Here is a 13,318-nt window from a genome sequence, read left to right on the forward strand (position 1 = left end):
ACACACACACACACACACACACACACACACACACACACACACACACAAATAAGATCTCTGCACCAAAAACCCCAAATCCCAAGCTCTTAAATAAAGCTTTTAGAAAATGGAATTCAAGAGGTTAAAAAAAAAAAAAAAAGAAAAAAGAAAAAAGAAAAGAAAGGTGCCTTCCAGAACAAGCTGCTCAAAATAAACAATTCTACAGTATCTCTTTTTACTGGCAATTCCTAACAGCAAAATTGGACGGTGTTGTCCTCTCCCAGCGGCCTCTCCTTTATCTTCCTTTTCCTTTATTCCAGCCGGGCTATCTAGAAGCTTAAATCCTACACACCCACTGCTGCCTTAGCTGTCTTTCAAAAATTGGTCTTGGCATGAATAGTGAAAAAACACAAAGTCTTCCTTTGTGCAGAAAAAAAAATACAAAAGAAAAAAAGAAATGAAAGAAAAATCAACCTATCTTTTCAATTTATCTCGAAAAAATCTGAGCAGCAGAAATCACTCCAGGACCGTCTGACGAGCTGGGATGCTGAGTTCTAACAGGATTGGCTGTGCGCAGTAAGCAGGGTGTTGACCAAAATGGCTGACTAATGAACTGAACTGAAAATTCAGGCTCATGTGACCAGCTGCTCTGAGCACCGGGCAAGCAATTCCCAGGATGCTTTCTAGATGCTGCTGATGCAGGAAGAGCAATTAGGCTGCTCTCTCTCCTCCTGCACAACCCACTGCCAGACTGTGCTAGTCAAACTATGAGCAGACCTAACACAAAGCACAGATCCTCATCAATTCTCCACACTCCGGGACAGAAGGGTGGAGTAAGAGGGCAACAGTACTCTGTGATAAGAAACAATCAGGATAATTTCCCAAGCACACAAGTCACTTCTATCCTGGTACATTGAGCTATCAGAATTCTTTACAAAAGGTGACATTTTAGGAAAAGCTGAAACAGGCTTTAATCTAAGCTCAGGCATTTATAATTTGCTTTTTCAAAATACTAACTTTTTAAGACAAAACAGGAAAAAACAAACAAACGAAAATACACCGGAAAGCTAAAAAAGTAAAATCCTTCCTGATCAATGGCAACTGCTTTTCCCTTTTGGTATTGCTATATTTACCAAGCTTCTGCCATAGCACGAAATATATTTCTAAAGAAGTTAAAACCATGTTATACTTAAAACAACAACAACGAAAAACCTTCCTATTCTGGAATGCTCTGAAGACACATCATTAAATTCTCTTAGATCAGCCAGTGTGCAAGCACATGCATACAATTCCTGTATGGTAATATATATGCCCTGACCACACAAAGACAGGAAACAGCTTTATGAGTGACCAAAAAACAAAAACAAAAACAAAACACTCTTTAAAATGTTCAGTGATAGAAAAAAAATTTTGTGTTTTGTTATTATTTAAGGATTTCAGTTTAAAGGAGAAATATACTTCTTCATAAAATCTAACCCAGACAGCCAGGGCTAGGCATGGTGAGAGGTATATGCCTGTAATAAAGTTAAGGGTGTCCTCAGCTACATGGCAAGTTGGCGACCAGCAGCCCAGCCTACGCTACATGAGATCCTACCTTAAAGAGAGATAGGTGAGGGGAGGGTGGAGGAGAGAAAGGGATCCAGGACAATAATAACAACATAACTTCCAACTGAAAATCATAGAACAAACAGCAATTTGGATGCTTTGTGTCTATCTAGGGTTCAATACAGAGTACCCCACTATCTGCAGGGAATACATCCCACGTTTGCCAGTAGATGCTTGAAACCAAGGGTAGCTGCTTCTTGGTACTGTACATACATATGAGAGTTGAATGTATAAATGAGAGAGTAAAGAGATCGACACCTGCTGGGTATGGCGGCGTGTGCCTTTAATCCTAGCCCTTGGGATGCAGACACAAGGTGGATCCCTGAGATGGAGGCCAGCCTTATCTACAGAGCAAATCCTACAACAAACACGGCTACACAAAGAAACCCAGTCTCGGAAAACAAGCCAACAGCAAAGAGAGATCAGTAGCTAACTATAAAATAGAATCATAATATATTGTACTAAGGGTTAAATGAATGTGGCTTCTTTCTTTCTTTTTTTTTTTTTTTGAGACAGGGTTCTACATAGCTGAGCACAGCACAGGATGGCCTTGAACCCCTACATAGCTGAAGATAACCTTAATCTGTTGATCCTCTTGCCCACATTTCCCAAGTGCTAAAATTATAAGTTTTCCCACTGCATCTGATTTATGTTTTACCAGAGACCTAGTCCAGACCTTGTGCACTGCTAGGAAAGCATTCTACCAGCTAAGCTACACCCCCGCCCTCAGACACCTTGTGCTGTGGAGATGAGTCCGGCAGGGAAGCGCCTGTCTTGCAAGCACAAGGACCTGAATGCAACCGCAGCACAGTAAAACAGCTGGGCCTGGGGCGCAGCCTGGAGACAGAGACAGGAAAATTCCTGGGGCTTGCTGGGCAATCAATTTAGCTTAAATGCTGAACTCTAGGCCAAGATGGGCCACTCCAGTGGAAAAATGCCTCCTAGGGCCTCCATATGCTCACATGTGTGCTTGCCCACACACCTACACACCCAGAACTTACATTATTTCCCTGGACTTGTATCTTTTCTTGCAGTGATAGGAGATGATAACAGTGCCTGCTAAGATGGATTATGGAGGCTTTGTGACATAGTATTAGGTGACAGCATAATGAGAACTTAACACTGGGCAGCTGACCTGACAATGGGAGCATTAGCACCTACAGTGTGGATATGCTAGACAAAGAGATCCATTCCTCAGCTCAGGAGCAGAAAGTTTCAGAACACCAGTTAGAATGGTAAGCAATTTGAAAGTAATGAATTGTTCAGTTCTGGAATTTTCAACTAAATGTTTTCAGACTATATTTGACTTCAAATACGTGAGCCTCGAAAAAGAAATTGTGGCTAAGGGACAAATACTGAACCTTTGTTCAGACTGGTCACAACTGTGGCATTCTCCCTTTTTACCAGTCAGCCTTTACTATGCACGAGGAGATCCCAACTGTTGACAAGTCTGCATAGCGGGACGCTTAGGGCTTAGGCTACTGAGCAAGAAGCTACGATCCCTTCTGGTCCCTCCCAAGCCTGTTCTGTTCAGCTAGAGGGCACAGAGAGGGAGCCAAACGCAAGGACAGCTTCTGGCAGGGAGAGAAAACCCGCTCCCTACCTGTTAGCCTGTGACAGGATGGGAGTGATTTCAAACACAAGGACTGCAGCTGGGCGGGGGTGTCCCACCTTTAGCATGAGTTGCACCTGCCCATCAGGTAACGGTCACTGAGTCATCATCACAGTTGCTCATTGTTCCTAAGCAATGAAATTATCACAAAGCAGTGCTGCTTCCAGAAGTTAATAAAAACACTTCTAGCCCGGTGAGGTGGGACCCCAGCTCTCCGGGAGGGAGAGGCAGGCAGATCCCTGTGAGTATGAGGCCAGCCTGATCTATAAAGTGAGTCCACAACAGCCAAGGCTACACAGAGAAACCCTGTCTTGAAAAACCGAAACAAACAAAAACACTTCTAAATATTTCAATGTTTACTAATATATACATATATTAGCTTTACATAAAAAATGAAGCCATCCATAAGACATACACATCTCGACTTCTGAATGGACTTAGTAATGGTAGGGTGGCTGCCCTAGCATGCACAAGGTCCCACCATCACAAAAGGAAAAAAAGACAACTCACATGTATACACTAAATATAAGCTGTATTGAACTATTTTTTCTCATTTGAACCTGTTTGTTAATGATTGTGTATATTGGTAAGGTGGCTGTGCGAAGGGCAAAGGGAGTGGACCTCAAAACACTGTGGATTGTATTCAACCTGATTGTCCACACTGAATGAGTCAAGGCTAACGATGCACATCTCAGCCGAACGTTACACGTCTCTTAAAACAGACTGTGGTTCACACTCACATGCAGCTATGCCGAGACAAAGACTCATTTGTTAGATCCAGTGCCCCTGTTGTATAGTATGAAAAAGTTAACTCAATGCGATGATGTCATTCACTGAGTTTATGCTTTCTGTTAGGGACTTACCAAATGCCGCATGGAGCCATCCTAAACACACAGTAAAGCAGACACTGGCATCGCCTCATACACTCAAGGAACTGGCCCAGGAATATGCAATGGCCAGGTAGCCAGTCTGTTACTCCACACTGCGCTCTCTAGGTGACGTCCAAGCTGTGTTCTCTTTAACACTCTGCAGCTTCAGTGCTCATGTAAGGCCCTTCAAAAGACCTAAAAATGAGCTTCAATTCTTGTATCTGAGGAGGACTTTTTAAAAATCAGTCTTTTCAGTTTATGCCCTAAAATCTCACAAACTATTTCTTCCATCTGGCCACCTCACCTTGTCCCCTCAACTTACATTCTTAGCTCAGTTTTTTCATAAATGGAATTTTTCTGAGAAACAGAGAACCCATTTTTTCTGGTTATGTGGTGGCAAGGACTAACCCAAATGCCACAGGCACCACGATGGATGTCCCGCTTGGTTCCCTTTGTTAGCACCCTTGAAAGAGAGCTGGAAAGCACCTCACCGTGTCTCCTTTACTCAGGTAGACATCTAGGTTAAGAAGATAAGATACATCCAGAACTAGGAAAAAGGTAAATGGTGTATCATCTTCTAAAATGGTACACTGCAGACCCTTAAAGAATCACTTCATGAACCAGGCAGTGGTGGTGCACACCTTTAATCTCAGAACTTGGGAGACAGGCAGGAGGATCTCTGTGAGTTGGAGGCCAGCCTGCTCTACAGAGTGAGTTCCAGGACAGCCAGGGCTACATAGTGAAACCCTGTGTCAAAAAACTAAGGGAAAAAAGAACCACTTCACTGTACAATTTTAATTGTGCAAAGAATAAACCAGTATCAATGAAACCACTGCTCAGCTGGAGAAATCGAGTATTTACATACTCCCTCTAACTTCTGAACTGCCTTCGCTCTTCAGAAATAACTGCAATAGTAACTGCTCTCAACCTTTCCTTTTCAGATGTTTATTTGTTTTATGTGTATAAGTGTTTTGTTTGCATGCATCTATGCTGTGTGCGCATTTGTTCCTGGTTTCTGAGGAGGTCAGGAAAGGGTATCGGATGCCAGAAACTAAGAGTTACAGATGGTTGTGAGCTGCCTTGTGGGTGCTGGGAACCAAACCCATGTCCTCTGCAAGAGCAGCCAGTGCTCTTATCACCTAAGCCATCTCTCCAGTCCTTGCTTTCCTTCCATTTGAGACTCTTCTTCTCAATTCTGTGTACTATTACCCCAGAGCCAGGTGTGGTGGCATATGCATAAAATCCCAAGCAGGAGGACCAAAACATACACAGTAAATTTGAGGTCAGCCTGAGCTACATGAGACATTGTTTTTTAAGAAAGACATTATCACCTTACTTCAAAAATAGGATCACAAATACATGAATGACTAAACAATATATTTAGTTTTGGTTCTGATGAACTTTATAAAAAGGGCTTCATGATATAGTTCCCAAGCCTTTTATGCAATATTACATTTTTACTAGATGTGCATGTAGTGTGTGTGTGTGTGTGTGTGAGTGTATACCTCACTGGCCTGGAGTTTATCAGCAAGCCCCAGGAATCACCTGTCTCAGTCTCCCCGCCAGACCCAGCTGTTTTACAAGGGCCCTGGGTCCTGAATTTAGATCCTTGCCCTTGTAAGGCAAGTTTACTGACCATCTCTACAGCCCAAAAAAATGAATGTCTGTATGGAGGCCCAAGGTCAACCTTGGGTGTTGTTCCCAAGGTGCCATTCACATTGTTTGAAACAGGGTCTCTCATTTGGCCCGAAGCTGACCAAACAGGCTAGGCTGGCTAGACAGAAGCCCCAGGGAGCCACCTATCTCTCTCCAGTACTTACAGCTTGTGTTACCACACCCAGTTTTGTTTTGTTTTCTGCATGGACTCTGGAGAATCAAAACTGAGTCCTCGTGCTTGAGTGGCAGCACTTCACCACTGAACTACATCCCCAGGTTGTCCCTCTTCCCCTGGAGGCAGGGGCTCGAGTATTTCAAGGTGGCCTTGAACTCACTATGTTGCGGAGAATAACCCTGAACGTCTAATCCTCTGGCCACCACCTGGCAAGTTCTGAGACTCAAGGTATGCAATGCCATGGCTGCTTTACGCTACGCTGGGGATGAGCCTAGAGCTTTGTGCCTGTGAATTTTGCCCTCTCTCAACTGAGCTCTGGTTCTCACTCTTAAGTAAGCTGATTCCTGCTTTTCCCTAATTTGCACATAATGGCTTCTTAAAAATTGTCAATTTATGCAACTAAATCAGTTTGCAGATGTTCACAAAATTCTGTTTCCTAACACTTCTTTCTGGGCTTATGGCTTCACAATTCAAGAAAAATGTTTTCCTATTTCACTATCGACTATTGGCATGAAAGAGTACCTTTAACTAGTTATCATCAGGCCAACACTGGCCAAGATCATGATTATTTCACATGGCCTACTTTCTCTGAATATCTTTCTTCCCATAACCAAAATCTCCTAGGTTTGTCTGAAGTCGACAGATTTCTTCAATGTGAGGGTTACACACTTGGTAGGCCCATCAGTTTGTAGATATTAGCCAACCATGACAATAAGTAGTTACAGAATGATTATGCCCAGGAAGCTGAGTTATCATGATTTTCAGAAGCAAATACCACCAGAGGACTGCAATGGCTCATCTTTACTTATTAAAATTAACCAGCTTCAGACCAGAAATAACTTCTATCTTGGGATGCAGAGCTGGCTTCACGGCTCATTGGCAGCAAGCACTGGCTTACATACGGAGCTATCAGCAGCTCCCCACTAAATGTCTTTGGGAAATGTGTCCTTCCCTCACCTCAATTTGCTCAGCTCTAAAATGAAAGTAAATTACCAGCTTTGCAGAGAGCAGAGCCCCATGAGAAGAAATTCACCTGTTTTGCATATTATTTATAATGTTGCTCAAAATAGTACCTACTGAATACCAGTCTCAATAGATGTTTAGTGGTATAGAAACGTAATGTCAAAGCACTCTATGTACATAAAATGGTGTTTTCCCACTGTTTTAAAACTTCAACCTTATATTTTTTTTCAGTTCTACAAAATTAAACTAAATATATGTATTAAGAAACAAGAGGCCAACAGGTTTTCCCTTCCTCCCTTCCTGTTTAAAGGGTCTTGTTATGTGGCCTAGGCTCACCTCTTCTTATGATCCTCCCATCATGGCTTCCCAAAGTACCTTTTCCCATATATTTAAGAATTGGCATGTAACATGGACAGAGCAAGTACAGCGCATGTTAGCTACTGGAAATAGTAAAGAAATAGTGAGGAATACAAGATACAACCACACGTGTTCAAGCGCCAAAGACCCTCTCCCATGTGGACTAGTCAGTATTATTCATATACATATGTGTGTGTGTAAAATTTGATAGAACTATTTTATCAAATTTATGACTTATGAAATTAATTCATTAATTCACTCACTCATTCATTCATTCTTAGCAGATATGGGTTTTAGTGAATGGAGAAGAAACTCTAGAGGAAAAGACATGCCCAGCCTAGGCCATGATTCGGATGCAGAAGGGAAGGAAAGTTTCCGGAAGCAGAACATCCTCAGGGAGTCCTGTGTCTTCCCACCCAGAAAAGGAGCAACATTGCTCAATTAACTTGTCTGCTGTTCATCCTCCCCTCTTCCCTCTCTCTTGAGACAGTCTCACTATGAAGCCTTGCCTGGCTTGAAACTCTCTCTATAGACCAGGTTGGCCTTGAACTCACAGAGCTCCACCTTCCTCTGCCTTTGTCCATTTCTTTACTAACAAACGGGAAGCAAGGTTAGCTACTTCAGAATTAAATAAAATGCTAGCAGGGCACTTGGCACGGAGCAAGTAGAGAGTAGTGTCCGCCATCGTCATTACATTAAGTGCTTCTGCTTTTGAGAATGCTCGAAACACAAAACACGACTCTCTTCCTGACGTAAGATTTGTAAGGATAGATGTTTCTGAGAATGACTCAGAAGAAAGCTGAGATGTGAGTAAAGGGTATGCTGTGATGGTCTCAAGCTGTGAGGAAGGAAGAGCGATGGGTGGGAATTTTACCAAGTATTAACACTGTAAATGAGACAGCAGGAGAGAGACATCTGTGGAGAGCCCCTAAAGATTCTAAAGTTAGAAGAATCACATTCTAAATGACTTCTGCTTTCCCATGCCTCTCGTCCTACCAATCTCCTCTTTTCTTGTGCACTTGAAAGGATCCCACACTGCTCTTTCAAACTAGCCCACGTCTGCCCCATCCCCAATATGTCCCATCTCCGACATAGGATGAGTGTCCAGTCCACTTGGTCCCAAACAAGATTCGAGCCAGGGAGTTGTTAATGGGCTTTCCCAAGAGGAATGCCTCCCTACCCAGCGGACCGGGGCAGTTTTAGAAAGCCTATGGACCTTTCCATAACTATTCAAAAACAGCCATAGTAAATGGCACAGTGCTGCATGCCTGTAGCCCCAGCACTGAGAAGGAGAAGGCAGGACTGTGAGCTGAAGGCCAGCTGTAATGCAGAACAGGCCCCTGTCTTAGAAACGCATGTCATCATCATAGTAAATACACTGCTCTGTGACTCTGAAAACACTTTCTTACTGGTAAGCAATACGAAAAGAGTAGGGGAAGGAAGAGGCAGAAGAGAGGAGGAGGGACTGTCTGGGAAGACAGACTGCTACAACTTAGACAACTAGAGGCACGTGCAGCATTCAGAGGGCAAGCAGCAGTCTGGTGGAGAGGAAGGAAATGGGGCTTAGTTTAGCTGCCTTCCTCAAAAGTTCAGGATATCCCAAATCATTTCAGTATGTGTGGACAGGGGCCACATGCACACTACTCTCCTGAGGGATGAACCCGTTCTCTAGTGGACTCAGTTTCCCTCTTTGGTATGGTTGCGTTTATATGCCATGTCACCAAATGGCATTTAATGGGCCAGAAAACAGTTTTCCTTTGCTTTGTTAACACAGTTGAAAACTAATGAAATAATAAATCACAGTACTGCCACCAGGACGTTAATCTACAATGAACTCTTAAGAAGCCATTCTTGAAAAAGTCCCAGCCAGGCATGGGAGCACATGCCTGTAGACAACCCCAGCATTCAAGGAAGAGGTACAGACAGGAACGGGTCAAGTTCAAGCCAGGTGGGCTACAAGAGACACTGCCTACAAAAATTCAACACAACAAAGTAAGTCACAAATCAACCTGTTTCCAAAAATGAGCAAGAAAAATGCATGTTCTAATGAGTTGACTGTTCCTCTAAAACCCCTGGTTTTAGGCAGATGAGTCTGTCATTACAAAACAAAGTACTTTTATTCTTTAAAAATGTAGAAAAGTATACAGCAGATTTGAATTATAGCCAATTAACACATACTCAACTCCTAATTAGGTATATATTTTAAAATGACTATGAGCAATTAAAAAACAAGAAATGAGGCTAGAGAGATGGCTCATCAGCTCAGAGCACTGGCTGCTCTTGCAGAGGACCCAGGCTTGATTCTTAGCACCCACATGGCAGTTCACAACAATCTGTAACTCCAGTTCCAGAGGATCCAATGTCCTTTTCTGGACTCTTTGGGCACGACACATATACATGGTGCAGACATAATACAGGCAGGACACCCATACACTTAAAATAAAAATAAATAAATCTTAAAAAAAAAGAGAAGGAAGAGATAACATATATTCATAGAAGATAAACTTATCTATCTAAAATTTGCATATATACATGAAACTGTAAGCACAACATTGGTTTGCTGCACTTAAACACTCACTCCGGGATATTGTAAACCTAGAATTTCCCTATACATTGTGGATTTGCAAGTGCATGGAAGAGAATCAAGTTCATCTCCATGTCTCATCCTCAGCACATCAGGAGTCAACCACGGTCTTCACTGTTGGATATTCTTTGAAACAGATACTCATAATGACCCTGTCTTTTTTGAGATTCTCCCCTTTACACTACCTTTTATTCCCCTTCCATCTCTTTTTCAATCTCTAAACAGGCACACACACAAATACAGGAAAAAAGTACTTTCTTTGTGAGTGAGACATACTTTGTATACTGCTGTAATTGGAAGAAAAATAACAAGATACAGATTCTTTGTCTGGCATCATCTTAAACATAATTTTTGTTGTTCTTTTTTGTTTATTGAGATAGGATTTCTCTGTGTAGCCCTGGCTATCCTGGAACTCACGCTGCCGAGCAGGCTGGCCTCAAACTCACAGAGATCTGCCTGCCTCTGCCTCTCAAGTGCTGGAATTAAAGGTGGGAGCTACCATACACAGGCTCAAAAATGCATACATTTTTTAAATTTATATTTTATTTTCATTAACTTATTTAATCACTTTACAGCCTAATCGAAGTCTCTTCCCTCCTCTTCTCCCAGTCCCATCCTCCCCTCCTCTTTTTCTCACAGAAGAGGAGGCCCCCTCATGAGTACCAACCCACCCTGGTACCACAAGTCTCAGCAGGACTAAGCATATCCCCTCCCACTGAGGCCAGACAAGGCAGATCAGCTGGGGGAAAGGGATCCAAAGGAAGGCAACAGAGTCAGAGATGGCCCCAACTCCAATTGTTAGGGACCCACCTATATGAGGCAGCTCACAGCTGTCTGTAACTCCAGGAGGAACCAATGCCTCTGGCCTCTGTGGGCAACGGCATTCATCTACACACACACATATGTAATTAAAAAGTAAGGTGCACATTTTTAATCCCAGAACTTGGGAGGCAGAGACAGGTGGATCTCTGTGAGCTCTAGGTCAGAGAGTTCCAGGAAAGCCAAAGCTACAGAACCACATAGGGAGACACTGGCTTAAATATATATATATATATATTATATATATAAAATATAGCTTGGATGTTTTTGCTAGAATGCAATAACTACTAGATTGTAAAAACAGAGGAGGGAGTCAAACGTCATATATCTTGAACTACTTCAGAAACGAGTTAATTCTAAGATGTTTATATGCTAACAAACCACTCCATATACGTGCTAGTATGCTAAAGCCACAGAAGAACATCCCACTCATGACGAGGTGGCAGACTGCTTGCCCAGCATGTGCAAGGTTCAACCCCAGGAACTTAAATCTTCCATTCCTATCATGGTCATACTGAGCTCCAAATTTCTATTAATACTTTAAAAAGAAATAAAGTCAATCTTAACTGAGCAGAAAGAAACAAATTAAGTGGAATTCAAATAATACCTACAACTGCTACTAGCCAACGGGTGAAGGAAAATTTATGTCACATCATGTACAATTGTTGCATAGAGAACTGTTAAAAGAGTGTTTCCTTCATTCTATAGTGATGTGGTTATAACAAGCAAAATACACAGACATAGAAAGGAAACAAAAAACAAGCTGTACAAAGAAAGCCTATTCCTCTGAAAATGAAAAGTATTCAGCATGGAGAATATTCTTATCTTTACTCCCTCTGCCATACAAAAGGATTCCTATCAGAACTCTCATTATCTGGAGATTAGAGCACAGAACTCAAACAAAATGTTTTTCTAAGACTCAGCCAGGTCTATCAAGGACCACTTTTTAGGTTAGAAGAGAGGTAACACTGGCTTGCACTGACTGAATCTAGTTGTTCCTTGCTGCTAACCTGACAATCACCACCGCAGTTTTGGACCTCTGATGTTTGATTAAAGAGCACCATCATGGAAGACAAGGAAGCTGGGTCACGTTCAATTCTCCTAAACGGTTACTGAAAGCAAATAATGAAATTAGTCTAATCTTCAACTTCCTCATCTGAAAACGGGGTACTCTATTACGCTCATGGAGACTTGATAGCCGCGACAGCCATGGTGCATGTACACATAGGAGACATTCAACAAATGTTTATCTTTTCCACGGGTTTGGATGGGGAGGCAGAAATCGCCGAGTCAGTTCTTGGCAGCTGAGAGCCGTCACATCAAGATCTGCACTGTTGAGGTTTAAAAATTAAGGAGGGAAGAGGGCCTCACTTACCCCAGGCAACTTTTCCTCCCATTTTACAACTCCTAACTATACCAAGGTCTTTGGTATTTACACCATCCTGTGAGTTGTCAGCCACATTTTCATATTGTAAGGACTTGTCTTTCCAAACCATCCTCCTACTCCAGCCCTTTTCTTTTCTACTCTTACTGACCAGCTCATGGCCAGCAGCAATAAATATTTGTTGCTTAAAAGAGCATCAATTGAGGGTTCGCTGCATTTAGGGGGCTAGAGAGTGGCCATGCCTTTAAGGCTTGGAAGCACCTTTCCTGACAAAAGAGACAACACTGGGAGGTGCCCTAGCCAAGCCACACTTTCCCTGCCCTTCCCCTCGCGCATCTAGGGACCATTTCTTTTCTCACTTTGGGGGGTACGGGGAGGGGTGAGGGGTTTATGACTCTCACTTATGGGCTTGGGGAACCCGCCTAAAGACCTTCCCCTCGCCGGGCCGAGGCCGCAGGGCGGCGACGAGGCAGCCACACCTACTTGGCCACCGCGGCTGGGAACCGGTGGGGGCGCGTCAGCCGGTCCCGGACGCCAGCTCCGCGGTTCCTCCGGGAAGGACGCCAGTGCGCGGCGGCGCCGCCGGCCGGCGCCAGGGGACGCCTCGGCCCCAGCACGTGGAGGCCGAGGGGCGAGCGAGCCGGCGGGGCCGCGGCCTGGGGCGGCCGGGAGCTGGACAGCACCGAGGCGCGGTCACCGCCCCCCCACCCCCAGTCCCCGCGCGCGGACCCCACCCCCGGCCCGCCGAGCCGGTCCCGGCGGCGTCCCGGTCCCGACACTCACGGTGTTTGGCGCCGCCGCCGCCGCCGCCGCTCGGGTAGCTCAGCAGCAGGAAGGGCAGCGGGGAGCCGGGCGACGGCGGGGTCCTCCAGGCGCGCTGCGGCGGCGGGCGCGCTGCAAAGCCCGCTGCTCCATCGCCCGGGTACAGCAGGAAGAAGGGGGCGGCCACCGGCGAGTCCGGCTCCGAGGGCCCCGCCTCGTCCTCCCGGGCCCCTCCGCAGGCGGCAGCACCGCTCGGCGGCTCCGGCTCCTCGGGTCTCCGCTCCCCGCCCCTCGCCGGGTCCCCGCCGCAACTTTCAGCAGCCGCGCCGGGCGGCGGCGACTCGGCCATCCCTCTCGCTCGTGGCTTCGCGGCGCCGCCGCCGCCGCCGCCGCTCCAGGCCCGAGCCCGAGGCTCACGGCGAAGATCCGGTGCCCCGTCGAGCCCGCGCCGCCTCCGCCGCCGCCGCCGCTCTCCGCTCCGCGTTCCGCCCGCCCCGCCGGGGCCCGGCCAGCCGAGGACCGCCCCGCCCGACGGCGCGGCCTGTCCGCCCCC

General features: G+C 45.2%; 1 protein-coding gene across 3 annotated transcripts in view; it reads right to left on the minus strand.

The window, feature by feature from the left end:
* Rufy3 (RUN and FYVE domain containing 3) overlaps positions 1-13,248 on the minus strand; it is a 71,249-nt gene extending 58,001 nt beyond the window's left edge. For all 3 annotated transcript variants that reach the window (XM_055596086.1, XM_055596101.1, XM_055596135.1), the window contains exon 1: positions 12,787-13,248. In XM_055596086.1, the coding sequence (XP_055452061.1) occupies positions 12,787-13,114 (328 nt within the window). In that variant the 5' untranslated portion in view covers positions 13,115-13,248. The remainder of the gene's footprint in view (positions 1-12,786) is intronic.
* Positions 13,249-13,318: the final 70 nt, after the last annotated feature.

The sequence above is a fragment of the Psammomys obesus genome, unplaced genomic scaffold (assembly GCF_907164565.1).
Source record: "Psammomys obesus unplaced genomic scaffold, mPsaObe1.curated_primary_1811, whole genome shotgun sequence".
NCBI lineage: Eukaryota > Metazoa > Chordata > Mammalia > Rodentia > Muridae > Psammomys > Psammomys obesus.